The following is a 26748-nucleotide window of genomic DNA, read 5'->3' as shown; positions in this document are numbered from 1 at the left end:
CTGTCATCTGCTTCCGGGTCGCGGGGCGGCCGGGGCGGCGTCGGCGGGGGCGGGCCCGACGGGGCGGAGGAGCCTGTGGGAGCGCCGCCCCGGCCGTGTGCTCGCTGGTGTTTTTGGAGCTCAGGCTGCGGGAGATGTCGGGCCTCGCGTCAAGGTGAGCGGGCGGCGGGCGGCGGGCGGCGGGCGGCGCGCTTGCGGGAGGAACGTGTCGGCCTGAGCCCTGCGGCCTGAGGTTCCGAGTCGCCCGCGGGGACGCCACTCGGCCCCGTCCTGTCGCGGGCGCCCCGGCCGCCTTCGCGCCCCTGGCCCCTTGTTGAGGCATCACCTGGACCCCGCCCTGACCCTGCAGCACCTCCTTCCCTGGCCCGCGCTCCTCCCTGTCCGCACATGTCCGCCCGGAGGAACGGGGCCGGGGCGCGCAGGCCGCACTCGCGCGTGCTTGGCCGGGGCGCCCCGGGCGCGAGGCGGGACTTGGCTCAGCAGCCGGTGGTTCCGGGCGCCCCTTGGTGCCCGGGAGCCCGGGGGGAGCAGGCGTCTCAGCGGGTGGGCTGCGCCCTCCGGCCCCGCTCCCCCGGGAGAACCGGCTCGTGGACCGGACAGCGGAGCTCGGAGCTCGGGTTCTTCGGCCTTGGCGCCGCCCGGGGCCGGGCGGGGGCGTGCTCTTGGCCTGGGGAAGGGCGTTGCTCTGCAACATTTGTTGGAAGATGCCCGAGGAACTGCGCTCTTTGTGGTTAAATGCCCTGAAATCAGCGGCCCCGCCTCCGAGCCGCTCGCAGCGGGTTGGCGGCTCTGAGACTCCAGCCCGTGCTGTCCGCGCTGCTGGCGCCCTGAGCGCGGGCAGACCCCCTGCACTTGCCGGCTAACGGGCGGGGGGGGGTGGGGGGGTGGGGGACTGTTCTTGACCAAGTGAACGTCCTTTGTCAAGGAGGGAGTTTGTCCTTCCCAGCGGTCAGGTGGGCTGTGTCCCACCCGCATGTCAGGGCAGACTGGCCGGGTGAGCTCTGGGCAGTGGGAGGGCTCCGGGTGGGGCCCTAGCAGAGCGGAGGCCGGAGCCCAAGGCCACATCCTGACCCCCAGATGCATTCAGAGCGGGGCCACAGGCGCGCTCCCCAGAGGAGCCAGGGCTCTGCTGTGGTTGGGTGGTTTCCCGCGACCTCCGGCCTCCCCGATGCCCTGGGGTCTCCCCGATGCCCGGGGGTCTCCCCCATGTCCGGGGGTCTCCCCGATGCCCGGGGGACCTGCGGATTTCCTACCCCACTGCCCTGCTGGGGGAGCCTTGGTGCCACTTCAGCCCTGGGACATTCCTGGTCTTGTTCCCAAATAAAGCGCCTCTCTCTGATGATAACTTCAGCTTTTTATTTCTGTAAACCTTGGTGTATCCTGAGCACCCGTGCTAGGCAGACCATCTCGCTTTGCGACCTTTACTTGGCACCCGCACTTTCAGTTCCTGGGCACCTTCCTCCTAGATTCCCGAAGCGGTGGGAGCTCTCCCACATCCCCACTTCTTGCCTCTTCCTGCCGATTGGAGCTCAGGCAGTGCTCGCAAATGTGTCACTAGTTCACCGTTACAGAAACCTGGCTGCTGGCCGTGCCTCTTCCCGGGCGGAGTCCGCACCCACCGCCTCCCTGAGCAACTTGCTCACGTGTCCTTTGGCGCCTGCGGGTCCTCTGCTCGGAAGCTCGCGGAGAGGCTCCTGCCTTTGGAATGAGCTAGGACATCCCCGCCTGGGTTTCAAGATTTGGCCCCAATTTGCTTCATGAATTCAGCACTTACTGTTACGTTCTTGTTTCTGAGAGGCACTGTTCTGGGTTCTGTTGCTATCCCCTGGCCCATCTGGATTATTGGATATTCTTTTGTTGTTGTTAGTCCTCACCCAAGGATATTTTTTTCATTGATCTTTTTTTTGGGGGGGGAGCATGGGAGGGAGGGGTAAAGACAGAGAGAAACATCAATGTGGGAGAGACACACTGACTGGTTGCCTCCTGCATGCGCCCCCACCAGGGCAATGGAGGTGCGTGCCCTTGACTGCAATTGACCTGGTGATGCCAGGACTTGTATGCACATTAGAATCACCTGGAGACTTGCACACAGCCAAGACCATACACTCTGGAGGTGGGCACAGGCAGAGGTGTTTGGTCCCAAAGCGCTGACAAGTTGTCATTAAAATCAGTGCTTTTAAAAACGTGTCATTCCCAGAGTTCAGGCTGAAGCGACAGACCCTAGCCCAGCCGTGGGCAAACTACGGCCTGCGGGCTGGATCCGGCCCGTCTGAAATGAATAAAACTAAAAAAAAAAAAAAAAAGACCGTACCCTTTTATGTAATGATGTTTACTTTGAATTTATATTAGTTCACACACACACTCCATCCATGCTTTTGTTCCGGCCTCCGGTCCAGTTTAAGAGCCCATTGTGGCCCTCGAGTCAAAAAGTTTGCCCACCCCTGCCCTAGCCTCTCTCAGGACATTTTCTAAGTAGGGTTTTCATATGGACATTTAAAATCAGAACTACATTTACCCGGGAGCACCATTTCTAACGTTTTTAAAAAACTTAATTCTATCTTTTTGGAACCTGTTTTAACCAGCAGAAAACGTAAGTGCTCTCTTCCTTAAGTCAGAACAACTTTGAATTCCTTAATGAGGCCAGTACCCAAATGCCCGCCCGCGCAAGGTTAAAGATGTGCTGCCAGATTGGCAAGTTTTACATAACAGTTCAAATACTTCCTGCAGCACGGAGAGTAAACAGCGAGAGCAGGTCTAGCGTCAAGTCCCAGTTTTATTTGTGAGACAGAATTTTATTTCATTCATAGGAAGTTAATAAAAACCTACAAATGCAAGTGTAACTCAGTGAGCACTGCATTCATAGGTCACAGAAACCTCTGGACCAAAGCAGAAAGCAAACAAACCAAACTACCACTAAGTTCCTCACCAGATTTTATATCATCATATTACTTCTCTTCCGATTCATACTCGCATTCAAGTATTCAGAGTCCCCAAATAACTCTGAGTTTATGGTCTTCTCTTTCCTTCCCGTTGGCTCCAAACCTGGCACGTGGTTGAGGGGAAGCGGACATTCATATCCCAGCCTTCATCACTCATCCAGGGGCAGCTCCACCACCTTGGCGTCCACGGCTGTGGTACAAAGGAGAAATGGTAACCCCCCTAAGAGACCCAGCGCTGGTCCCAGGCCCCACAGACCCCACATCCCCACCTTGCCCTGCACAAGAGAGTGTGCTCATACCCTTTGGGGATCTGTGAGTGCGTGGACATTGTCCTCTAGAGTCCCTGGGACAAGTTCTGTTTTCACACTCATTGATGGTAAGTGTGCCTGCCTTCTCCACCTCCAGTTGTACGGCCCACGGCCTTCGGTCGGGGACTTGCCGCAGGTGGTCTGCGTCCGCTCATCCTACTGGCCCTGGCCCAGTGGGTGCCCCGAGACACCACATCCACCGCCTTGAGGTGGGGACCATGCGAGAGTGGTAGGGTAGGGTCCAGCCTTGTGCTTTGGCAAAGTTCAAAAAGGCAGGCTCCTTTACTTTTAGTTTTTCTGGTATTTCTAGCCCCTCACAGTTCCTAACACAGCTACAAAGAGCAAACAGACTGACGTGCAGGTCGGGGTTCCTTCTGTGATGCCTGCTGTTGGGCCTCTGTGCAGTGTGTCTCTGGGAATGACACTTGACCTAGGGCAGAAAAGTAATTTTTGATTAAAGAATTGGCACTGTTTTCTTAGCTGTGCAGGAGCTAACCCTCACGCCTCCAGGCTCCCTCTCACTCAGATTCCTCACTGCATTCTGTCTTTCTGATGAACGAGTCAGTATTTTCGTGATGATGAAATGTTCGCTGCTGGACATCTGGGCCTATCTGGATGCAGAGGACATTTTTCCGAATCAGTTGAACAGTGTGTCCTAGTGGATGAGTTCCGTCTTGGTTTCATTTAAAGTCCAGCTGCTCTCTCCACCACTGCAGTCACACAGACTCCTTTCACTGCCCAGGCATCCCGGGTATTCCACCTCTTCTCCCCTCTTGCCGGCAGCCTCTGGTCTGTTTACTGTCGCCATAGTGGCAGTAAAGTGGAATATACAGTACAGTACATATCTTTTCAGAAAGACTTCTTTTGCTTAGCAGTACGAATTTAAGGTTCCTCTGTGCCTTTTTGTGGAATGACAGTTTGTTTATCCTTTTATCTATTGAAGGACCTCTGGTTACATCCATGCTTAGGCTCTTGTGAGTAAAGCTACCATAAACACGTGGGCGCTGGTTTTATTGTGAAAATGTTACCAACTCATCTGGGTAAATACGGGGAGTGGAATTGCTGGATCGTACGGTGGAGTATGTTCAGCTTTGTAGAAACTGCCAAACGGTCTTACAAAGTGGCCAGACATTTGTTTCTACCATCAATGAATGAGGCTTACGCCTTTTTTTATTTTTTATTGAATTTATTGGGGGGACATTGCTTTTTATATAATTTACATAATTTATTGGGGTGACATAGGCTTCAGGTGTACAATTCTTTAATACGTCATCTGTATATTGTACTGCGTGTTCGCCATCCCAAGTCCCAAGTCAGGTCCACTTCGGTCCCACTTACCCCCCCGTTTGCCTTCTACCTAAATCTTTAAAAAAAACAAAACACTTTTTGTTTTAATACGTTTCAGAAGAGACTAAAGCAATGTGTGCAGTATTATACACTGAAATGTGACTTCTCACATTATTGTGTTCATTGTACTCTACGTTTGTTTCAGGTTTAGCTCATTCAAAAGGACTAATGTCATCCTGCAACATCTGGTAAGTTTGGACTTGGCTTTGCTGGCATTGTTAGATATGAGGGGTAACTTAGGGTGCCATTGTTCGGGCAGAAGAGAAGTACTGGCAGGTGCCTTTGACCTTGGTACACCCTGGTTCCCAATCATACAATGTCAAGACGTGACCAACATAGCTTGCAGGAGGTGGCCTGAGGCAGGCTGTGGATAAGAGCACGGGTCTTCGCGTTGGAATGCCTGGGTTTCATGGGCCCCCACTTAATCGTGGGCAGAGCACTTGGTCTCTCAGCCTCCTCTTGACCATATATAAACTGAGGATAATGGTATCCACCGTAGCGTGCTTATGGATAATAAATACTATACTTCATTTGAAAAACTAGCCTAATGCTTGGCATATAATGAACCAGTAGTTTTCAGGTTTCTAAAAAGACAGGAACTTTTCAAGCGGGAAAAAAATCATTCACTTCTTTATATCGTTCTAGTAGGAATTAACGTTAAAGATTCTGTAATATCCTTTGCTCAAAGTCTCACCCTCTGTAACTGTCCGCCAAAAATGCTTGGCCCAAGTGCGTGAAGATCCATGCCTAAGGATATCCCTGCAGCATTGGAATAGCAGAAGGTGGAAATTACCCAATGCTTTTCAGTATGGGACTGAGAAATTGACATGTAAGACTGCATAACTGTCAAAAATAAATAGGCATCCTGTGCAGCCAAGTCCAACATGAAATATACAACATGATTTTATAAAGGAGGACTTAAACCTTGTGTGAGCCCTAGCTGGTGTGGCTCAGTGGATAGAGCAGCGGCCTGTGGACTGAAGGGTTCCAGGTTCAATTCCAGTCAAGGGCACATGCTCAGGTTACAGGCTCGATCCCCAGTAGGGGGTGTGCAGGAGGCAGCCAATCAGTGATTCTCTCTCATCATTGATGTTTCTCTCCCTCTCCCTTCCTCTCTGAAATCAATAAAAATATATTTTAAAAAGAGATATTGCTTAATACTGTCAAAATATGGGTTTCTGGGTTTTATTAGATTTTTGTTAGTAAGGATTCATTCTCCAGTTAAAAATTTCCAGTTTAAGCTCTCAGTTTCATATTGCACTTTGTTCCCATGTGAAGTTTCAAGCACTGTCCTTAAAGGAATGTATGAAGTGGGCGGTGCCATTAGCCTTGATAGTGGTGTGTAGCAGAGACCTGGGAATTGCTATGTAGTTGGAAACGTTAATTCCAGGTGTTACATTAGTTAGTCCTCTATTACATGAGCCGTGAGACCTGGTGATTAAGTCACGGTGTGTGCGGCCCTTATGTGAGCATATGGGCAAGTTCTTCATAACTATGACATGTGAGCCTGTCATTTTATAATCTGGCTTCACACTGCTCCTTCCTGTTTTCCCAGAAATGTTTACTCATTTCTTCAACCAGCCTTTATTCTGCACAGGTTTATTTTCAGTGAATATTTTCAAATAATAATTGCTACGTTTTTGCATGTACTATTCTGTAGCATTCTCATCCCCCCTTTTTTCTTAGCATATATGAAGGCCCAGCTCAAATAACAACTTTTTCCAAGTTGTTGGTAGCCACTGTAGTCTGAATTATTTGCCCTCTGTATTCATCTTTGCTTTATAAGTAGCTAATATATTGTTGGTATACAGTAATAAAAGATTAAAGAATATTTCATCACCCAAGTTGACTCATTTCACGTAGAAGTAAAATTTAAAAGATGTAAGAGGTAGGTATAGTTGTTTTAATTTTAGCAATCTTTGTCAGATGTGCTCAGTTACCCATGTGATCGGTTACCTTAGCACTGTGTGAAGGCTTTGATTTGCTGTAGCTGTTTCAATGTAAAGCTCTCATGTGCTTACACAGAGGCTGTCCGCCCACACGGATGCAGCGGGAGAGGTGCTGCTGGAGAGGAGGGGCTGCGCAGGGGTGATCACCCTGAACAGACCCAAGGCCCTCAACGCACTGAACCTGAGCATGATCCGGCAGATCTACCCACAGCTAAAGGTCGGTTGTTTTCTTACAGCCACTGTATCGATTGCTTTAAAAGTGCACCTTATAGTCCATTTCTGGCATTCTTTCCCACGGAGTCATTGGACTGCCTGGGGTCGGCGCCCAAGCCCATCGACTCCTAGCTTCAGTGCTGGCCCTGCGTTCGCCTGAAGCACCCAGGCCGGGAGGGCGTTGCCCCAGGAGAGCCCCTCCTCTTCTGTGGCTCTAAGTCTCTGCTTTGTCCTGCCGCTCTTTCTTCCTCCCCCCTTTTACCCGGTGATCCTGGGTCTGCCTCGTAGGGCCCGTGTGAAGGTACAGATCTACTCTGCTTCCACATGACAGCGGCCTTTTGATTTGAAGACCACTGTTTCTTACTGCGTGGCCAGCCTTTACTGGGGAAGGTCATACATAAGCTTTTCTATTCTGAGTGAACTGCGGGTGCAGGGAAATCATCACTAAAGTCAGACCGCTGGTGCTTGAAACCTAGGCTTCTGTTTACTAACTGTGTCGATGGAGAGTGCCAGTCGTGTGTACCTCCCTCTGCTCAGCTGTGAAGTAGGGTGCTCGCACCTCAGCATTGCTGTGGAGAGAAGCCAAGCAGTGAACCTCGTACAGTCAGCCACATGGTGTTCCACAAATGCTAGCTCTTCCTGGCCACCTGTTCTTCATTCTTCATTTGACGAGTCTCTTCAATTTTGCTGTCTGTTGGAATACCTTGTAGTATGTTCTTAAATGTGACACAGAGAAATAAGCAGTGTTCCAGGTCAGAGTGGACAGAGTGGAAGCAAGAAGAGAATTCCTTGTAGAACACCACGTTTCCACTAACTGTCCAGCTCCGCCTCTGCCTTGGGCATTTGTACTTTTATTCTCAAGTGTAGAATGTATAGAGCCTCTGTTAATTTTTCTGTCTCTCGTTAACTAATATTTTATTGGTCCATTGTTCTAGTCTTTTGAGTTTACATTGGCTCTTCATTGTTTTATCCTACTTAATTTTTAGCTGGCCTTACCTGCCCCCACTTTCAGATTTGGTCTGTGTGTTTTCACTCTGTCACTTACAAATTTGTCAGTTGGACGGAGCCCCATAGCAACACACTAGAAAGGTAATTGCTCTGTTATCAACAACCTTTGGATGGATTTGTTCACTAGATTACTAAACTAACGTAACATGTAGTAGTATTAAGCCTATATATATGTGTGTGTGTGTATATATATATATAAAGCATAATATGCTAATTAGGCCAGACTTCCTTCTGGGCGAGCTTCTGGACGAAGTTGGGGCTGTGAGGGAAGCCCGGGTTCCGGGTGCCAGAGGGAAGCTGGTGCCAGCAGCAAGGGGAAGGAAGGCCTACTCTTGCACGAATTTCGTGCATCGGGCCTCTAGTGTGTGTGTGTGTGTGTGTGTGTGTGTGTGTGTGTATTAATATATATATATATTTATATATTTATTATATTTATATATTTTAACCTTTGTCTAAAAGTCATGGCAAAGATGTCAGATGCCATCATGAAAAGTTGGGATCCATTCTTCTGGATATACTTTATAAAGGTTCTGCTATATATCATGTATGGATATACACAGGGTGGGGCAGAAGTAGTCTATCCATATACTGTATGCCTGTACACATGTGAGTGTGTGTGTCTGTGCAAGTGCATGCATCTTGAATGAGTTTGTGGTCGTAATGTGCTTATTCTGTCGTCTTTTTAGAAATGGGAACAAGATCCCGAAACCTTCCTGATCATCATAAAGGGCGCCGGGGAGAAGGCCTTCTGTGCTGGGGGAGACATCAGAGGTACCAGCCCCTCCTCGCCCTGAGTGCTCCCTGGACAGAACGGATAAAGTGCTAGCAAGCTTTCCTACTACTTTGTCACGTGTGTTACTTTTTAGAATTTTTTAAAAAGTTTATATATTCTCAGCTAGTTAACTTGTCAGTTTAAAGATGGGTGGAGCCTTATATATTGATTTTTAGCTTCTTTAGACTATTTTTGCATAAAAGCCTACCTTGATATTGTTGTTTGGAAATACAGTACAAATTGTAGAATTATTCTAGTTTACATGAAATAAAACAGGGATTTCAATTCCAAAAAATTGAGCTTCTTGAAAGATCATAGTTCAGAACGATAAGTGGGCACTCAGAAAAATTTTTAAATGATATTGTGAACGTCACTTAATTATTTTATATGGAAGTAATTGATCAGAGTAAGACCGGAAGGAGATGTCAGGTCTTTGCGGAAGAAGAGCTTCAGCATGCAGTGCAGGGTACCCTCCTTTCCGTTGAGAATGGCAAGGAGTGGTCAGCACTGAGCGGAGACGGTAGAGGAGCGTTTGGGGCATAAACCAGGGAAAGCCTCAGAATGACAAGAATGATAAAACTGTCTTTTAATAGCCATGCAAAGAAGTCAAATTTGGAGCATTTTAAAGGAAGATGACATTAGAGTTAGTTTAAAACTATAAACAGTCAACAGGTTTTGTGTGACTTTCCCATAACAGGGAAATTTGTGTGCTAGTAGGTGAGTCTCATAGGCCTTGACAGCAGGAAGAGGCATGTGCTCTCTCAGTGTGCGTGAGAGAGAGAAGGGTCTCATAGTGGTATTGACAGTGACTGCAGAAAACACAGTGGGTGTGAGCTTGGATGATAGGCAATTGCAATAGAAAGGAAACCACTGGTAGTGTTTATAATTCAGGCATTTACTGTGCACCTTTGTATTATGCCAGGCAGCAGTACGCCGTAGCAGCATCTTTGGGAAGATGTATTTCCTTTTGTATTATTAATAAATAAGGGCCTTACTATCTCATTTCCCTCTCTAGCTTCTTTTATGTTTCTCCTTCAGTCTTTTAAAACGACTTCTTTCCATGGCACCTCCTGCTCGTGCTCCTGCAGCACCTGCCTTAGAGTGAGCATCGCACCGGCACTGTATTGTAGTATCTTCTCTCTGGTCTGCATTCAGGGAAGACTCTTACATTGCTGTCTTCATAACTGCAGCACCTAAAACAGTGCGTGGTCCTTGGTGGATGCTCAGTAAATGTTTCGTGGGGAAGTGAAGGTGGCAGAAATACTGAATTAATGGGATATATATATATTTATTTCTCTGTGTGTGTATGTATAGTATACTTGAAATATATATTACCACCCTGTCAGGTAGCTTCTTTGTTTAGAGCATCGTCCCAATGCGCCAGGGTTGTGAGTTTGATCCTGGTCAGGACCACATACAAGAGTCAACCAATGAATGCACAAATAAGTGGAACAACAAATCCATGTGTGTTCTCCCTCTCCTCTTTCTCTCTTTCTCCCTTCCTCTCTTTCTCTCAAATCAATAACTTAAAAAAACATATATATTATCAAAAGAAATGTATGTCCACCAGATATTCACTCAGGTGCTACAGAAAACAATCAAAAGAAAGTGCATTTTGTAGCAATATATAACTTCTAAATTTAAGTGAAACATTTTGTAGGAAATTCTTAAGAATTTTTCCCTTGGAGTTGACATGGGACTATGGATCTGGGGCTACCTATAACATGTCTGTGGCATGGTCAATTTCAAAATGTTAACAAATCATTCTAGAGTTTTCCCCAGGACTGAGTATTACAGTATTTTAAATTTATTTTATTTGATTCTATTGACTAGAAAACACTTTTTAAAAAATTTGTAATCTTTTGTTCTTTCTTTCTTTTTTTTTTTGTAACAATCTCAGAAGTTGTAAAGGGAGACCGGAAGATAAGTCAGGATTTCTTCAGAGAAGAATATGTGCTAAACAATGCCATTGGTATGTGCTTTGCTGAGAGCTTTGAAAATGGAATCAACAAAAGCAGCATTAAAGTATGAATTATTAAAAATGTAATCAGTAGATAATCTTATTTAATCTTTTATATGCTATGTGTCAGTCATAAGTCAATTTTTTTTTAAAATATATTTTTTATTGATTTTTCACAGAGAGGAAGGAAGAGAGAGAGTTAGAAACATCGATCAGCTGCCTCCTGCACATCTCCCACTGGGGATGTGCCCGCAACCCAGGTACATGCCCCTGACCGGAATCGAACCTGGGACCTTTCAGTCCACAGGCCGACGCTCTATCCACTGAGCCAAACCGGTTTCGGCAATCATAAGTAAATTTGATTAAACTATTTGGACTGCTCATTCCTAAACCACACTTTCATATTAGTAGGCTGTACTCACCTATTTGTCATTCAGTTGATATGAAAACATGATTCTGATCATAGCGCTGGCTTTCTTGGAAAACAAAAGACGTGAGTCCCAGTATTCTCTGTACAATGAGGTATCATTTTCTAAGTATTGAAGAATTTGGGATGAAACGTCTCTAGGTGATGTTCCAGAGCCTGGTTTTAGATGTTAAACTACAGTGAATAATACAGTAAGTGCTTGTGTGCTCACCAGCCCAGAGGGAGCAGGCATCAGTACTTTATTTTGCTTGATGTTTTACAATTTATGTAAAAGAAATAGGATTCTACACGTTTTAACATTACAGCTCCGTCTGCCTTGTTGCTTTCCTGGGCACCATTTCTCTCCCCAGAGGCAGCCGCTACCCCTCCGCAGAGCACCGCTGTCGTTAATTCGTAGTTTACCCTCGCAGACCACTCTAGATTTTACTACATGCTTACCTGTTTGTTGCTTACCTATGTATTATATAGAGGGTGTCCAAAAAGTGTATACATGCTTCAGCAGCTGATAACTCAGTTAATTTTCACTCCTTTTCAGGTTTAACAGATTTGAGATAATGGCTGAAGCCAGACTCATTTTTGAGCAAAGAAAATGTATCCTAAAGTGCCACCAGACTTTTTTTTATGGAGATACATAAAAGATAAAGTTTATGGTACAAATCTGGTGACAGCTGACAAATTGAGGGCACACAAATGCTGAACGAAATGACCCTTGATGTCTGCGATCCCATTGTTTTGCGTTTTCAGCTGTGCCTGCACCAGAATAGTCATCAGTTTGAAAACAGGCATTGGCAAAAAACTTACTCATATCTGTAGTTTTTAACTTTTGGAAATGAACTGTGTATTAATAGACACTGACTTCATAATCATTCAAAGCGTATATACATTTTGGGGCGCCCTATATGATATACACATAAGATATGCATGTAACGTGTTAGTATATTTACGCCTGAAGCCAGTATGTCTGTTGAACATAGCTGAATTGGCAGTTAATGACGGCGCTGAGACTACAATCTGGGCCTCCCAACTTCTGGTCCGTGCTTTTCCCTTTATGCTTCACTTCTCTTTGTGTCCAGTTACTTGAGATTTATAGAAAACAAGTTATGTTCTTTAAACTATAGCTGTGTCTATAAACATCAGTGGCTTGTAAGGCAGTTGTTAGTCATATTTCTCAGTAGCTGAATTAAACAAAGCTTCCATTTGTTTCAAATTGCAGGGTTGAGTTGTTAAGTGATTATGAACAGATCATCAGGATTGTTTATGGATTGTCATTTTAAGAAGAACAGTTTACAGGCCACACATTTAGTCTACCTTGATATTTCTTGCAAAAATTTCCTTGGGAAAATATTCAGTTCATATAACATGTGGTTTTTTTAGGGGGAAAATTTTTTTAAACATTGCAATTAATTACAATTCTTTTTCTTTTAGATTCTTGCCAGAAACCGTATGTTGCCTTTATTCATGGAATTACAATGGGTGGAGTAAGTAGACTGTTTTACTCTCATCATTACTATGTGAGTTGTATTAGAAATAAGTTAGTTATTAAACAGAAATAGGTCCTGGCCAGGTAGGTCATTGGTTAGAGCACTGTCCTGATATGCCAAAGTTTCAGGTTCGGCCTTCAGTCAGGGCGCATACAAGAAGCAACCAGTGAATGCATCAATAAACTGAACAACAAATCGATCTCTCTCTCTCTCTCTCTCTCTCTCGCTCTCCCTCCAAAAATGACTTAAAAAAACCCCAAACAAACCAGAAATGAATCGATGAATATAACACAATAAAACTTGTTGAAACAAAGTTATGTTTGGATTGTAGAGCCTTGCAAGTTTGGGATACACATTTATCACGTTTACACTATCTCCACCCAAAAGAAAATGGTCTTACTTATGTTATATGCTGTGTTAGCGTCTGGAATTAACAGATTTTTTAACCAATAGAACTCACTGAATCTTGTTTTTAAAAATGTAGAGCCCTTTTCTACTATAAGTAACCGATTGCTCCCAACAGCGTTGGGAGAGAACCTGGGCTCTTGGTGTGTTTTGCCTCCGAGTAGTGGGGATGTGGGGTCGGCGTTGTCTGTGGCACAAACTCCCCTCAGTGACAGTGGCTGTTCTGTGACGTTCTCTGAAGTGGCGTTTGTTAGTTGAAATCTTTACTTTGAGTCTACGCTCTTATAAAGAAGTCTTACAGGTCCCTGGCCTTGAATAACTTGATGTGGAGTTGGAGAAAACGTAAGATAATTAGCAAGTGGTAAATTGTATGGCACTGACAATAGCGAAGACAAATGTTTCAACAAGTGGGAGGTCTGAGGGAGTCTCCATGGCAGGAAAAGGTAGGCTTCAGGTAGGTGGTAGGAGGCCAGAGGGTAGGATTTAAACTTCCACCTGCCCCAGTGTTGCAGGATCTGGTCATGGGCGTGTAAGAATCCCCTCTTTTTCTGAGACACGCACTTCTGCAGCCTGTGGGCCTGGGAGGGGCCTGGGGCTTGACATCCCTGCGGGAGGGATTCCTCAGCTGTGGTGAGGAGCAGGAGTTGATTATGGCGGTGGTGTTTTTTGTCAGGAAGCGCTAACAAAGGGAAGATAAGAGCTCCCTGAAGAAGTGCTGCAGAGCAAGGGCAAGGAAAGGAACTGCAGCACTGAATGTGGACGGAACCAGGGCAAAGGAAAACAGAACAAAGAAGACTTGGGGGATCCTTGCTACCATGTGAAAAGCTGTGGCCCCAGTAAAATAGGGACAACAGCCCCTAAGGAGACGACGGCTCAGAGGAGAGAGTCACAGGTTGCAAAGGCGAACCAGGCGGCCCGGGAAGGCGACTGGAAACTAAAATGCAGGAGCAGAACTGATGTCACGTGAAAGCACAGCAGCAGGAGTTGGATTTGGTGCATGTTACTAAGACAGACAATGACTGTGCTTTCAGTAATGCAAATATTGAGGCTGTGCCTGTGGAGGACAAAGGGATAAAAGGAACAGTGATAAGAAGGAGCAGTGGTGAGGTGGTGAATGTGAAAGATACCGGTAACCCCACAAAGGAATGATAAATACTCCATGGAGTGTAAACCCAATAGTTGCAACAGAAATGATGATATAATTAAAGATTATTTTCTTTTATTTAAGAAAAAACTAAAAACTTTCAAACCTTTAGGAGGAACTGCCTGGGACTCCAGCAGCCTCTGTGTCACCAGCCACAGCCCCCACTGGTTTTTACAGCCAGAGCTTATGGGGCCGTCTCTTCCCAGTCCTGGAACCCTGGGCGGGGGTCTGGTGTGGGCCTGGGACCCCTTGCTCCTCAGGGTAGACCTCTGCAGCCAAGACATCGCTCCCATTTTCATCCCCACACGTGGGTGTGGGACCAGCCAGGTCTGTGTCTCTGCCTTTCCTACCAGCCTGGGGTGGCTGCTGCTTTCAATCCCTAACAGCCAGATTTCAGGCAGTTCTGAATGATGGTGCTTCTCTAGCTTAGGTGTCTGACTGTGTCTTAATAAACACCTATAACATGATATTGGCTTTTACAGAGAGTATCAAACATTGTGATTGACTTTATAAACGTTGACATCGAAGGATATAGGTAATAACTGAAGGATTTTATTCATTTCCATCGTCTTTTAAAATATAAGATTGGCATATAGTACATAGAATTTATAGGAAATTGCATGTGTTTTTTAATATTTTCTGAAAAAGGTTTAAAAGTTTCAAGAGCTTTTAAATGGCTGAACTTGAACTGAGGAAATGTAATGAGAAGTTAGAATAATCAGATAGAAATGAGCCCCTTTCTAATGCGTTCACACTGATAGAACTCTGAGTGCTTGACATTGTTTCAAATAATTTACATGTTTTAACTCAGTTAACTGTGTGATGTCAAAGATAGGGTACACTGGTTAGAAAGGATTAAGAATGAGAACTAAATGTAATAGAAGTTTTGAACAATGTGAAGAGAATATAAAATAGGAAATGTATGTTACAGTGTGAACACTGACATAAATTTTTTGATACTTTGTCATCACGTGTATACTCCTTATTTATTTTATTCAAATATCTGTTTATTCAACTATGTTTATTCAGAGATGACTGTTAAGTTTGCCCTTCTCAGTGACCTTCACCCAATCAGAGGCTTCCGGCCAGCCTTTTTATTTTCTAAAACTTGTGTCTTAGTAACCATTTTTAAAGAGTTACATGGTTGGCCCATGGTATCTGAGAAAAATGGTATTGCTAATTTTATCTGATGGAACATGAATAAGTCATGTGCTAACATTCTGTTTAAAGCTGCGGAAGTTTCCTAGAGTAGCTTGATGGCACTTTTCTGACCTGGGTTCCATGAAGAACACTCAGTGGTCTGGGTAGTCAGTTCCACAGTTCTTCTGTTTGGAATGAGAGGGCCTTGGGGGGCTGGGGGGCGGGGGGGAGGACGTGAAGCATGGCACAGAGTGGGAGTGAAAACACCTTCGCCAAAACAAACCCGTCGCAGACACAGGGAGGCCTGGGTACTTGTCACCCAGCCAGGTCTTCTCAAGTTGTGTGGCTCAGGGTTTCCCTCAGTCTGTCTCCTGAAGGCAAGTCTCGTGGAATAGAAAGATGATTATTTGCTCATAATATTCTGAGTGTACGCATTTGTTTTTATTCTCTAATAGTATTTTAAAACATGTTTTGCCTTATTTGCCTAGGGAGTCGGACTCTCCGTTCATGGGCTATTCCGAGTGGCTACTGAAAAGTCTCTTTTTGCAATGCCAGAAACTGCAATAGGTAAAAAACAAACCCAAAATTTTCATAATTACTTTTATTTCAACTTATTTTGACTGCACTGTATGTCACACAAGAGTTGGTTAATTTCTTCAACAACAATGTAATCTGAACTATTAGGAAATAGGGGATATTATGAACAATGTTATGCTAATAAACTGGGCAGTGCTCTATGCTAATAAACTGGACAGTGCTCCGACCAGCTGAGCGCCCCAGCCAGGGCAGTTCTGGGTCCGTCCTGATTGGTTGTTTATCACCTCACTATGGGCAGCATCTTCCTGCTTTTTAAGATGCTTGGCAGTTTCTAATTGGACTCCAGACATTGTAAACTTCACCTTGTTGGGCGCTGGATGTTTTGTTTTCTTATAAATATTCGTGAGCTTGCTTCTGGGAGGACTAAAGTCATTTGCAAACAGTTTGATCCTTGTAAGTCTTGCAAGATTTTGGATGTTTTGGTGCAGGATCTGAGCAGTTGCCCAGGCGAGTGCTGCTTACTTTCCTCTTTGTATTCTGCTCAGTGCTGCATGCATCATGTGCTTTCTCATCTGACTGGCGGGAACAGGCACTCTTCCAGCTTGGTGCCGGTCCCGGTGCTGTTCTGTGTAATCCTTTCTTCCCTCTTTCTTTAGACTGTCCATTTTTTATTGTCAGATAACACTTCATCTCATGAACAGAGTTCAGTTTGCTCATCCGTTCACTCACTGGCAAACATTGAGTGGTTTTCATCTTGTGTCTGCTATGCGTAATCTGGTAGAACCATTTTTTTAAAATTTATCTTTATTATTGAAAATTAAGATGTCCTCTTTTTGTTTGTTTTGGCTTTGTTTTCTTTTTCCCCTTTTTTATTTATTGATTTTTTAGAGAGAGAGGAAAGGAGGGGGGGGGAAGAGAGAGCGAAATATTGATGTTTTGATTGGTTGCCTCCCATATACACCCAGACCAGGGATAGAACCCACAACCTGAGCATGTGCCCTGACCGGGAATTGAACTGGCAACCGTTTGGTGATGTGCAACCCGCTGAGCCACACTGGCCAGGCTGTGTAACCCTTTCTTAGGGTTCTTGCCCTAGCCACAGTGGTTTATTCATACACGAGTACTGCTCAGTGCTGGTCTTACCTAGAGCAGAGAAAGTTACATGCATCTCTCTCATTTGAACCCCTGCTGTCTCTCTTTGTTATTTAATTACAGGACTATTCCCTGATGTGGGCGGAGGCTATTTCTTGCCAAGACTTCAAGGAAGACTGGGTTACTTCCTTGCGTTAACAGGATTCAGGCTGAAAGGAAGAGATGTGTACAGAGCAGGAATTGCTACACACTTTGTAGATTCTGAAAAGGTGAGTACTTGGAAATTGCATCTTGTGTTGTTGGAAGAACTCATTGCATGGGAGGCAGTGGGTGGCTGAGGTCCTAGGCTTCGGTAGCCGGAGGTCTGAATCCTGGACCTCCTGCTAACAGCTCTGTGACCGCCGGGAAGGGTCTCAGCTCCCCAGATGCAGGTCACTGGGTCAGGAAGAAGGGCTCCCTGTACAGAAGGACCGGAGTTTGCTCGTGGAGCGCAGCCCCGCTGGGCTTGAGAGAGCGTGGTCAGGGGAGGCCTTCTGGGTGGCGGAAACATTTAACAAACAGGTGGGACATGGGTACTTGGGCAGCACGCACCGCTATGTTTTGGAGACAGTGAAAAGCCCCATTTGATGGAGCACAGGGGAGGTGTGTGAGGAGCCAGGGCGGAGCTCGGTGTGGCTGTGTTCCAGAGCCTACGGCCACTGTAGCGGCCACAGTTCGGTGGGATCATTTTAGTTCAAGTCAGTTACAGTGTACAGTTCAGATCTTTGGTTGTGGTACCGCATTTCACCTGCTCCGTAGCCAGAGGGGAACAAAGATGAGTGTCTCAATCCCTCCTCTTCAGTTCCCCCACCTGCACTCATTCCGGCTGTGGGGACGTGTGTGCACACGTCAGTGACAGCCTCCTTCAGCAGCTCAGCCGAAGAGAGGGGCATCATCATTGTAAGGCAGGAATTTCAGAAAAGAATCGAAGGTTTCTGAAGTACTTTGTGTTACCGTGGTGTTTCAAATCTGTTTCCTGTCCCCCTTATTATTGTTATTTTTTACCTTTAGTTGAGCCTGTTAGAAGAAGATTTATTATCCCTGAAATCTCCTTCCAAAGAAAAGATTGCAGATGTCTTGGAAACGTATCATGCAAAGGTGACCTTGTCAGTATTCTAACCTCAGGCTTTAATTCCGGGGAAGGGTGAGTGGCTGGAGAGCGGTGATGAGCACTGTGGTGCGTGGATGTGGATAAATGTGTGCAGCCTTCTGAAAGCCACAGAGGAAGCGTCTGCAGAGCTGTCAGGGAGGGGACCGAGTCCAACTCAAATCCAAGGTCGTTCCCCCGGCAACCAGCCCTCCCATCCTCGGGGCTTTCCAGAGTCCCCTCATTAGCAGCATCAGTGCTGTGGCCGAGAGGGACTTGTTACGAAAACAAGACACCCGTCTCACCTTTATTTTGGGAACTGAAGACAAAAGACCAGATATTAACACGGAAGGTACTTGCTTATGTTTCCAGGCTGTGGGCAGCTGTGAGCCATGAGTGAGACTGAGCCTCTGTGCATTTTAAGTCACGCGGGACGGAGAATGCAGCCGAGGTGGCACAGGGTAAAAGCTTTAGTGCTATGCGTGGTCATGATGTATGGAGGGCCCTTGTCTGTGGGCCTCTCGTAGTGGACCCGTGCCAGAGGAAGTTGCAGCCTCAAACCATTGCCCAGCTTCCTTACCCTTGGGCTGTGAGCACTGAGGGGGGCTGACAGTGTAGAAATAGAGCGCTCCCTGGCTGAGGGCACTGACCGGAGCATATCTGCTCCAGGAGGAAAAACTTCATCAACACGGAGCCTGTTTCAGAAACCCAGTGATCAGTGCTCAGGCCTTTGTGACACGCAGAAAACAGGGCACGTGATAATATAACTATTTTATGTAGGAAAGTACAGATGTGTGGAATAAACCAGTAGCACTTGTGAATTTTCTGTGAGGTCTAAGAGATTCTGGACTTTTCATCCATTAAAGAGAACAAAAACCAGTCATCTTTTCATTCCTTATATCTCTTCTACCAAGATTTACAGGAGTCAATTTTTAAAAAAATATATTTTATTGATTTTTTACAGAGAGGAAGGGAGAGGAATAGAGAGTTAGAAACGTCGATGAGAGAGAAGCATCGATCAGCTGCCTCCTGTACACTCCCTACTGGGGATGTGCCCGCAACCAAGGTACATGCCCTTGACCGGAATCGAACCTGGGACCCTTGAGTCCGCAGGCTGACGCTCTGTCCACTGAGTCAAACCGATTAGGGCTATAGGAGTCAATTTTTAATATTGGCTTAAAGCACATGATCACCCCCAGACCAGTCTTAAATAAATCTTGAGTGTGTGGACTATGTTTCTAGAATAATATTGTAATCCACATTTTGTTTACTTTGAAAAGAAAAAAAAAGCTTTAGTGCTGAGTGTGACTACACAGCCCGGAAGGACTGCCCAGACTGCCCCAGCTGGTCCTCTCATAAAAGCCTCGTATCCAAAGCAGACGGGCCCGTGGCGTCGTGCTGTGCTGTGCTAGGACTCAGCTACACCAGCGAAGGTGTGTGTTCACACTTTAGGAAGAACCTTGAGCCCGACCGATGCACCTCACTGGTGGGGCTCACCCGCACCAAGAGGCCACCCGTTCCATTCCCCGTCAGGGCACATGCCCGGGTGCCGGGCTTGATCCCCAGTAGGGGGCGTGCAGGCGGCAGCCGATTGATGTTTCTCATCATCGATGTGTCTCTCTCCCTCTCCTTTCCTCTCTCTCTAAAATCAATGAAAGCATGTTAGAGAAAAATGAATGACCTGGATAAACTGGAATTGGTGCATTCGAGGGCCCTGGGTTGTGAGGACCCTGCAGTGAGGAACGATGAAGGTGGAAGAGGGTGAATTAGAGCTAGAAACACGAGGGCTTATTTTTGGCCCAGAATTAAACACAAGCTCTAGCCACAGCTGCCCCCGCACTCGGGGCGCTATTCTATCTCTGCGGCTGCAGGGAGCTGGCGGGATGCCTGCCTCACGTGGCATTGGGCAGGACGACTTCCCGGTCCTCACAGTCCTTGAACTTCCTGACACGCTGTGACGGACACGTGTCACAGAGATGATGTGAAATAAAAGTACAGGAGCACTTGGCCTTCGACCCTGTCAGGTGCTGGCCTGGAATAGACACGTCTGAGCTTTGAACACAGTGGTAGGCAGTCAGGAGACGGTTGGATGGAATTGGATTGAAAGCGATAATCTGTCACATAGTGTATCCTTCAATATGAACTGATTGAAGATTTTTAAAGGATTTGAGTTACTTCAAATGAATGTCAATATTTTTCTTTTCAAAGTCCAAGGCTGATGAGGGCAAGGCGTTCGCCCTGGAGGAGCACCTGGGCAGGATAAACAGGTACTCGAGCCCCGGGTGCCCCTGCCCCTGGGGGCTGGGAAATGGGACCTGCTAGTGGAATGCCACTGTGTTGAGGATGCACCTAATGCTGCAGCTGGAGAGCACAGTGCTTTTATTTCACTCACCTTTGAAAACAGCTCCTGGGCCACTCTACTGGGGGAGACCAACCCATTGGTTTAGGTGCATCGACTCATGTTATTGAAAAACATTTTTTTTTTAAAGTGGGAAAGAAAGGCTAGAAATAATTGAGTTAACTTACCTTTTATCTTTGTAAAGTCATCTTCCCTGAAGGTCTGATGTATCAAACCCCTCGGCCAGTGGTTTAGTGTAGTGATCTGAGAGATTAACAGACTGGCTTAAGAACACAGGAGGAGGAAACTACTGGAAAATAAGACAACCGTCTCTACAGTTAGAAGCACCAGTTTTTCAGTTTTGATATCATTTACTTAGAAATAACAGTGCAGGAGGCCCACAGAGAAGACTTGGGCTCTGCTCTGCGCCACCAAGAGCAGGGCAGCGGTAGCGCCTGCGCCTGTCGGAGGGAGGCCTGCGCTGGGCTCTGGCTGGCACAGGAGGAAGGGATCGTCATGTGACATCACGTGTCTCCTTTCCTACAGCTGCTTCTCCGCCAACACCGTGGAGCAGATTATTGAAAATTTACAGCGAGATGGCTCGCCTTTCGCCCTGGAGCAGCTGAAGGTAAAGCCTGGGTCACTTCTGCCCGAGCGGGGTGGCTCTCTGGCGGGGAGGCCGCGAGGAGGCAGGTTTCTGTGGTGGTGGCATAGCCCACTGTTGTTGTTCCCCAAAACCTTACCAAACCCAGGTGCCGGTCACCAAGCCCTTGGCCATCACAGGGAGCCCGAGGCACGCTTCCCCTGCAGGGTCCTCCTGTCCCGGGGGAGCACCAGGGCGTGTGTATTAGAAGGTTGGGCAGCAGGGACGGTCACCTTGCAGCAAGTTGCAGGTGTGACACTGATCAGTAAGTTCTGTTTAATGAGCAGCAGCTCAATATAGTCTTTCTAAGAAGTAGGTTTAATAAAAAAAAGAAAAATCTTTTAAAACCCGTTGTGTGCCATAAGTGTCTGTAGACGCAAGCGTGGACCTTCCCCACACGCCACGAGCGTCTATAAAAAACGTTTTCCTTAAGTGGCAGCCCTGATCAACTTAAAATCATTTTTCGTGAGAATTTTCAGCTGGAAATATTCAAGAACACCCGGATTGTGAGTAATATATTTATTTTTATAGTATTCATTGCACATTGATTTTTTTAAATTAAATTCAAAGTATCGTGGCGTGTGGGGGTGGTTTCCGCCTTGGACGCGTGGCAGTCAACTGATCAAACTAGCACAGGGCTCCGTCTCCAGCCGCCGCTGAGCTAAGCAGTTTCAGCCTCAGGGACACGATCTTCCACAGCCGGCTCGGCTGGCGACAGCGGGAGGCGCCGCTTTGTGGGAATGCCATGCTGGCAGGTTAGACCCCTGAGACAGCTTTCAGACTTCTAGACGCGGCAGGCACGCATCAGAGCAGGTGGGACAGCGGTCTCTCTCCCTGACTCACAAAGTCATTAACGTTATTCCAGCTTTTAGGAATGTTTGCATAAATGTAGATGGTCGTTTTCTGTTTCAGGGATTCTGACTTCAAGTTGGTTCTCTTGTTCCAGAGCAACATAAAAACTAGTATTCCTGTTATCACTGTTCTCAGCAACGTGGCTAAGTGTGCCCTTAGCAGCTCCATTTGCAAATAGCCACGTAGCACTTTGCCTGACAGGCGATCTGGTGTCACTTTACAGCAGCTCAGATGTGCAGGGACCACCTCCCTTGAGAGCACTGCCCCCCTGGCTGAGGGGGTGCTGGACGCCCTCCTGCTGCCTCTGTCCCTCTGGCGTGTCATCGTCCCACACACAGAAAGGGGTTCTGGCAAGCCCATCCCGCGAGGCCACACACACACTCACAGGAAGTGCGAGTTTCCTTCTCACTCGGCTCACTTGGAGCTCTGGTGAATGAACGCGGCTCCAAAATGCCCATCTCTGCTGGGAGTGACGTGACATGACATGACGTGACATGACGTGACGTGACGTGGGATCAAACTCCCGCTGAGGCTTCCTGGCCGAGGTAGACACCCCAGAACCACCTGAAGGAGAAGATAGCCGTTGGTGCTCAGGTGAAACGTTTGCAGACGAGAGAAATGGTGGACGGATTTTCGGAGGGTCCCGGTGCTTGTCTCGGCGAGCCTCTCGGATGGCTCCTCGCCCCGGGTGTCCTCGGGTCCCTGTGCTCTTCCTGTGGGTCCCAGGGGTTTAGCCGGGTTCCTGTGCCAAGTGCCACCGCGGCCTCTACATCTCGGGGTCCCTTTCTCTCCAGGATTGACTGTGAGAGAGACATCATTTCTTCAACATCCTTACTAATCGTTGAATAGAAACATAGTGTTCGGTGCACACCCAGTGATGACACGTTACACACGCGCTGAGTGGGCCTCCCACTGAGTCCGTCTCGGCAGTTGGAGGGATGGACTTTTCCTGACTGTCATGGATTAGGAAACGTTTCCTTGGTGCTTGGGCAGGATTAGCCTAAAGCAGTGATGGCGAACCTGTGACACGCGTGTCAGAGGTGACACGCGAACTCATTTTTTTGGTTGATTTTTCTTTGTTAAATGGCATTTAAATATATAAAATAAATATCAAAAATATACATCTTTCGCCGAAACCGGTTTGGCTGAGTGGATAGAGCGTCGGCCTGCGGACTGAAAGGTCCCAGGTTCGATTCCGGCCAAGGGCATGTACCTCGGTTGCGGGCACATCCCCAGTAGGAGATGTGCAGGAGGCAGCTGATCGATGTTTCTCTCTCATCGATGTTTCTAACTCTCTATCTCTCTCTCCCTTCCTCTCTGTAAAAAATCAATAAAATATATTTAAAAAAATATATATACATCTTTGTTTTACTATGGTTGCAAATATAAAAAAATTTCTGTATGTGACACGGCACCAGAGTTAAGTTAGGGTTTTTCAAAATGCTGACACACCGAGCTCAAAAGGTTCGCCATCACTGGCCTAGAGTGTAGCCTAACTTTGCTAGGACTTTGTCATCTGAAAGTGCTGTGTGAAGGAGCACATTTTAACATGATTAATACCAAAACTCAGCTGGTTTGTATAGACAGCAGAGGAACCATTGGCATAAAACGAGCACATGCTTTTTCCTAACAGATAATTAGTAAGATGTCTCCGACGTCTCTCAAGATCACCCTGCGGCAGCTCACAGAGGGGTCCTCGCAGAGCCTGAAGGACGTGCTGACCATGGAGTACCGGCTGAGCCAAGCTTGTGTGGTGAGAATTGGTCTAAGTGTTAGCATTTCAGAGCTACGAGCGAACGAATGGTCATTGTGGAGCGTGCAAAACACGGAGCCATCGATAGGAAAAGGGCCGTGCATGTCTGTAGAAACACAGTGGGCCAGTTAGCTCAGGTGCCGTGGAGACACTTGAGCAGAGGGATGGGTGGTGGTGGAGTGGGGACCCGTCGGTCCGTCTCTGATGCTGTGGCAGCAGTGGCCATGGGAGTGGGAGCTCAGCGGGTGTAGAGAGAGGTCGCCGGGAGCAAGGGCGCTCACAGCTCTCCCTCCTCTCGTGTCTTCCAGGGAGGCCATGACTTTCCCGAAGGCGTCCGGGCAGGTGAGTGACAGCTGGCTCCTTCGGCTCTCATGGGAGCAGAACGTGTGAGCGCACGCTGTTCATCCAAGATGGTTGCTGTCTAATTAGTGAAAATTAGACTTTTATACTGATTGCAAAGTGTTAAAAAATTACCAGCTGGCATATAGGGGAGATAAGTCATTGCATCCAATATTGTTTTAAAAACTTACATGACTGCTCACTGCTCCCTAATTTATATGTAAGAGGTCACCCTGCTTTTAAAGTCGCGGGCAGAGGCAGTGTGAGCTTGTCACTCATGCTGTTGCTGAAGCCTCAGAGAGATACGTTTATTCCGCACAATGCAGGAGAAAAACCATACTACGTAATTAGTAAAATACGTGAGTGCTTTTACTTATATTTTTGCTTATCTTCAAAGCCAGTATATTTAGAAGAAGCAAGTGGCTGATTTTTTTCATTCCTAGCAAATTTGCAGTAATTTTTATGCATATGCCCATCTCCCTAAAAACATAGCTGTTACTTCTGTGAGTTTCCCTCTGCCTGCGCTTTGCATGTCTGGTTTCCTCATGTTTTTATTGATCACTTTCATGTAGTAAGACTGGATGCCCTCTGCCTGAATAGAGCTTCGGTCAACACCGGGCACTGCGTGGGGGAACTTCTGAGCTTATGGCCTGATCGCCTATCTGAAGTGAGCCTGGGCTCAGACCCTCTCAGAGGCACATGGCGCTGCGTCGGAGGGGGCCATAGGTCGTACAGAAACCAGTAAGATAGGCATTTCCCCCATTAATTCCCAGCAATGTGGGATCAGACCTAGACTTCTGATTTTAGGAGGATCCATGTGATACTTGGGTTCTGCTGCCAAACCTTCATTTTATGTGAGAGCAACCCTTCTTAAACTTAAAAGTGTTGTTTCTAGATACACTGTCATGATTTTAAGGAAAAAGAATTGAAACCGAGCTGCATTAACTTCTGATTACAATGCAGGTTCTTATCAGGCTACTTTTTACTGAGGAGAAAGGATAGCCCCTCGTTAACCAGCATAACCTTTTTATTCGGAAAGTAGCATCTGTTCTCAGGAAAACTGTTCGGTGTTTTTGCATAATCAAATGTTTGCGTTAATTTGCTAATTATAAAATATGTCATCAAATTAAGTAAAGTAGCAAATTAGGGGAGTGGTTGTCAGAGGTGTTTGTTGTCAGCATGTAGAGCAGACTTCTGGGCGTCGGGGAAAGCAAAGCAGGTCATTCTGGCAGAGCAGCTGCGGGCGGACTGGACCCCGTCTCAGGGACCTGCGGGCGGAGCTGCCTCCATGCAGGCTGCCTGTCTGCTGACGAAGGGCTCGCTGGGGTACAATAGACTCCGAGTTGGTCACTCTTTCTTCTGCCCTTGAGGGGACGTCCGGGCGGCAGACGGCATTGGCAGGGGGCCGGGGTCCGGGCGGGAAGCCTGTCCCAGGGCTGCTTGCATGGGCACTGCCCCGGATGTGCAGCTCAGGTTGGCTGGGAGGATGACATCATGGTCAGCACCCTCACTGGGCTGATGCTGATGCTGGGGCCTCAGCCAGGCAGCTGAACTGCACCCCAGTGTCCACACTTAACTATGCATCCACCCCCACCCCCCAGGCAGCCTGCTTCCTTGTCCCAGGTGGCTGCTCTCATCATTGACCTTGAACACTAAAGGCGGTGTCTGGTTCATGTAGAGTTTGTCTGTTGATATGTTTCCGCTCTTCACAGGGACTGTGCACATTTTACTAGTAAGCATGGTTCAGACCGCCTGCCACATGTGAGTGCGGCCCTTTCCCTTCATGGCTTTGTGACAACTTAAGAAACCCCACAGAGCGGCCCTGCCTGTCCCAGCAGTCCCCAATGGCAGCATCGGTAGCTGCGCTCTATCAGCCAGAAGCTGACACCCCCCCTTAAAGGGGCCTTACAGACGCCTTGCGCTCCCCCTCCTGTGGGGTCTGCCTGGCTGCACTCAGTGAGGACACCACTGAGGCTGGAGGGGCTTCTCATGATGCCGGTGGCGTCGGCGCTCTGACTCAGGGCTGTGTGAGCGGAGGGCTCAGCAGAAGGCAGGGTCCACGCTGAGTTATGCATAAGCCCCTTCCTCTCCCTTCAGTCATCGTCCCTCACCTCAGCCTTCCTCCCTCCTGCTGTCCTCCCAGTCACCCCAGCGCTGGTCCTATAACAGGAGGCTTCCTTCACGGCTTTGCCGGAAGACGACGAGGCTTCTAGCCCCGAACCCTGGCTCCGCTCGGAGGCCCGGGCTGGCGGCTGCCACACGGTCCTCATCGGCACGTGGCCGCCCCTCCGGAATCTGTGGGGCTTCACTTTTAAGAGGAACAGACACACACACATTCACGCTTTGCAGAAAGACATGTGCTGGAAAGCCACGCCTCGTACCAGGCGTGTGTCATTCGGTAATTAGAACCGTGACTCAGCAAGGAATGAACTGACGTTTCTTGTTCTTCACTTCAGTTTTAATAGATAAAGACCAGAGTCCCAAGTGGAAGCCGGCCAGCCTGGCAGAAGTGACTGATGAGGCTGTGAGCAGTTACTTCAAGTCCTTGGGGAGCAACGATTTGAAGTTGTGAAGTGCCTGGGTTTGGGAGGCAGTTGGAACAGAGGCTGGCAAACGGAGGCTCGTGCCCGAGTCGGCTGCTGCTTTCCATGCCCGCGAGCTGGGCGGCTTCTGCTGTTAATGGGGGGAAGGAGAGCAGAGACGGGTATTTCATGAACCACCGGTGTCCGCAAGTAAAGCGGTGGAGCGTGTCTGGACTCGCCTGTGTGCACTCCCCTCGGAGATCACGGCCCAGACGAGGCCTGCCAGGCCCCAGCTGTTTCCTCACCACCCTTAGAGAGGACGTCTGCCAGCCCCTGACTGGAGATGGGAGAGCTGGTGGGAATGGGAGCTGAATGTCCGGCTTTGGGAAGGCGTTTATATGTTGATTAAGTAGATTATGTACAGATGATGAAAAATAAAATCATGTTTTTGGA

At 47.5% G+C, this 26748-nt stretch overlaps 1 protein-coding gene and 1 non-coding gene across 6 annotated transcripts; both read left to right on the top strand.

The window, feature by feature from the left end:
* On the top strand, window positions 1-26748 carry HIBCH (3-hydroxyisobutyryl-CoA hydrolase). Of its 5 annotated transcripts, none has more exons than XM_059702567.1 (14): window positions 1-154; window positions 4740-4782; window positions 6620-6760; window positions 8451-8535; window positions 10437-10508; window positions 12349-12401; window positions 15582-15660; window positions 16924-16991; window positions 17773-17859; window positions 20057-20115; window positions 20733-20814; window positions 23315-23434; window positions 23743-23776; window positions 26230-26748. In XM_059702567.1, exons 1-14 carry the CDS (start codon window positions 135-137, stop codon window positions 26343-26345), a joined length of 1059 nt encoding a protein of 352 aa, XP_059558550.1. In that variant the 5' UTR covers window positions 1-134; the 3' UTR covers window positions 26346-26748. The 5 variants fall into 5 exon arrangements, with proteins under 5 accessions (XP_059558550.1, XP_059558549.1, XP_059558551.1 ...); XM_059702566.1 differs by lacking the exon at window positions 26230-26748 and adding an exon at window positions 25486-26207 and having other exon boundaries at window positions 16846-16991; XM_059702565.1 differs by having other exon boundaries at window positions 2-154; window positions 16846-16991.
* On the top strand, window positions 18329-18463 carry LOC132238964 (small nucleolar RNA SNORA42/SNORA80 family). Its single transcript, XR_009453929.1, has one exon. It is a non-coding gene; the product is annotated as a small nucleolar RNA SNORA42/SNORA80 family (small nucleolar RNA).

Source organism: Myotis daubentonii, chromosome 7 (genome assembly GCF_963259705.1).
Source record: "Myotis daubentonii chromosome 7, mMyoDau2.1, whole genome shotgun sequence".
Classification (NCBI taxonomy): Eukaryota; Metazoa; Chordata; class Mammalia; order Chiroptera; family Vespertilionidae; genus Myotis; species Myotis daubentonii.
This window is presented reverse-complemented; position numbering and strand designations above follow the sequence as displayed.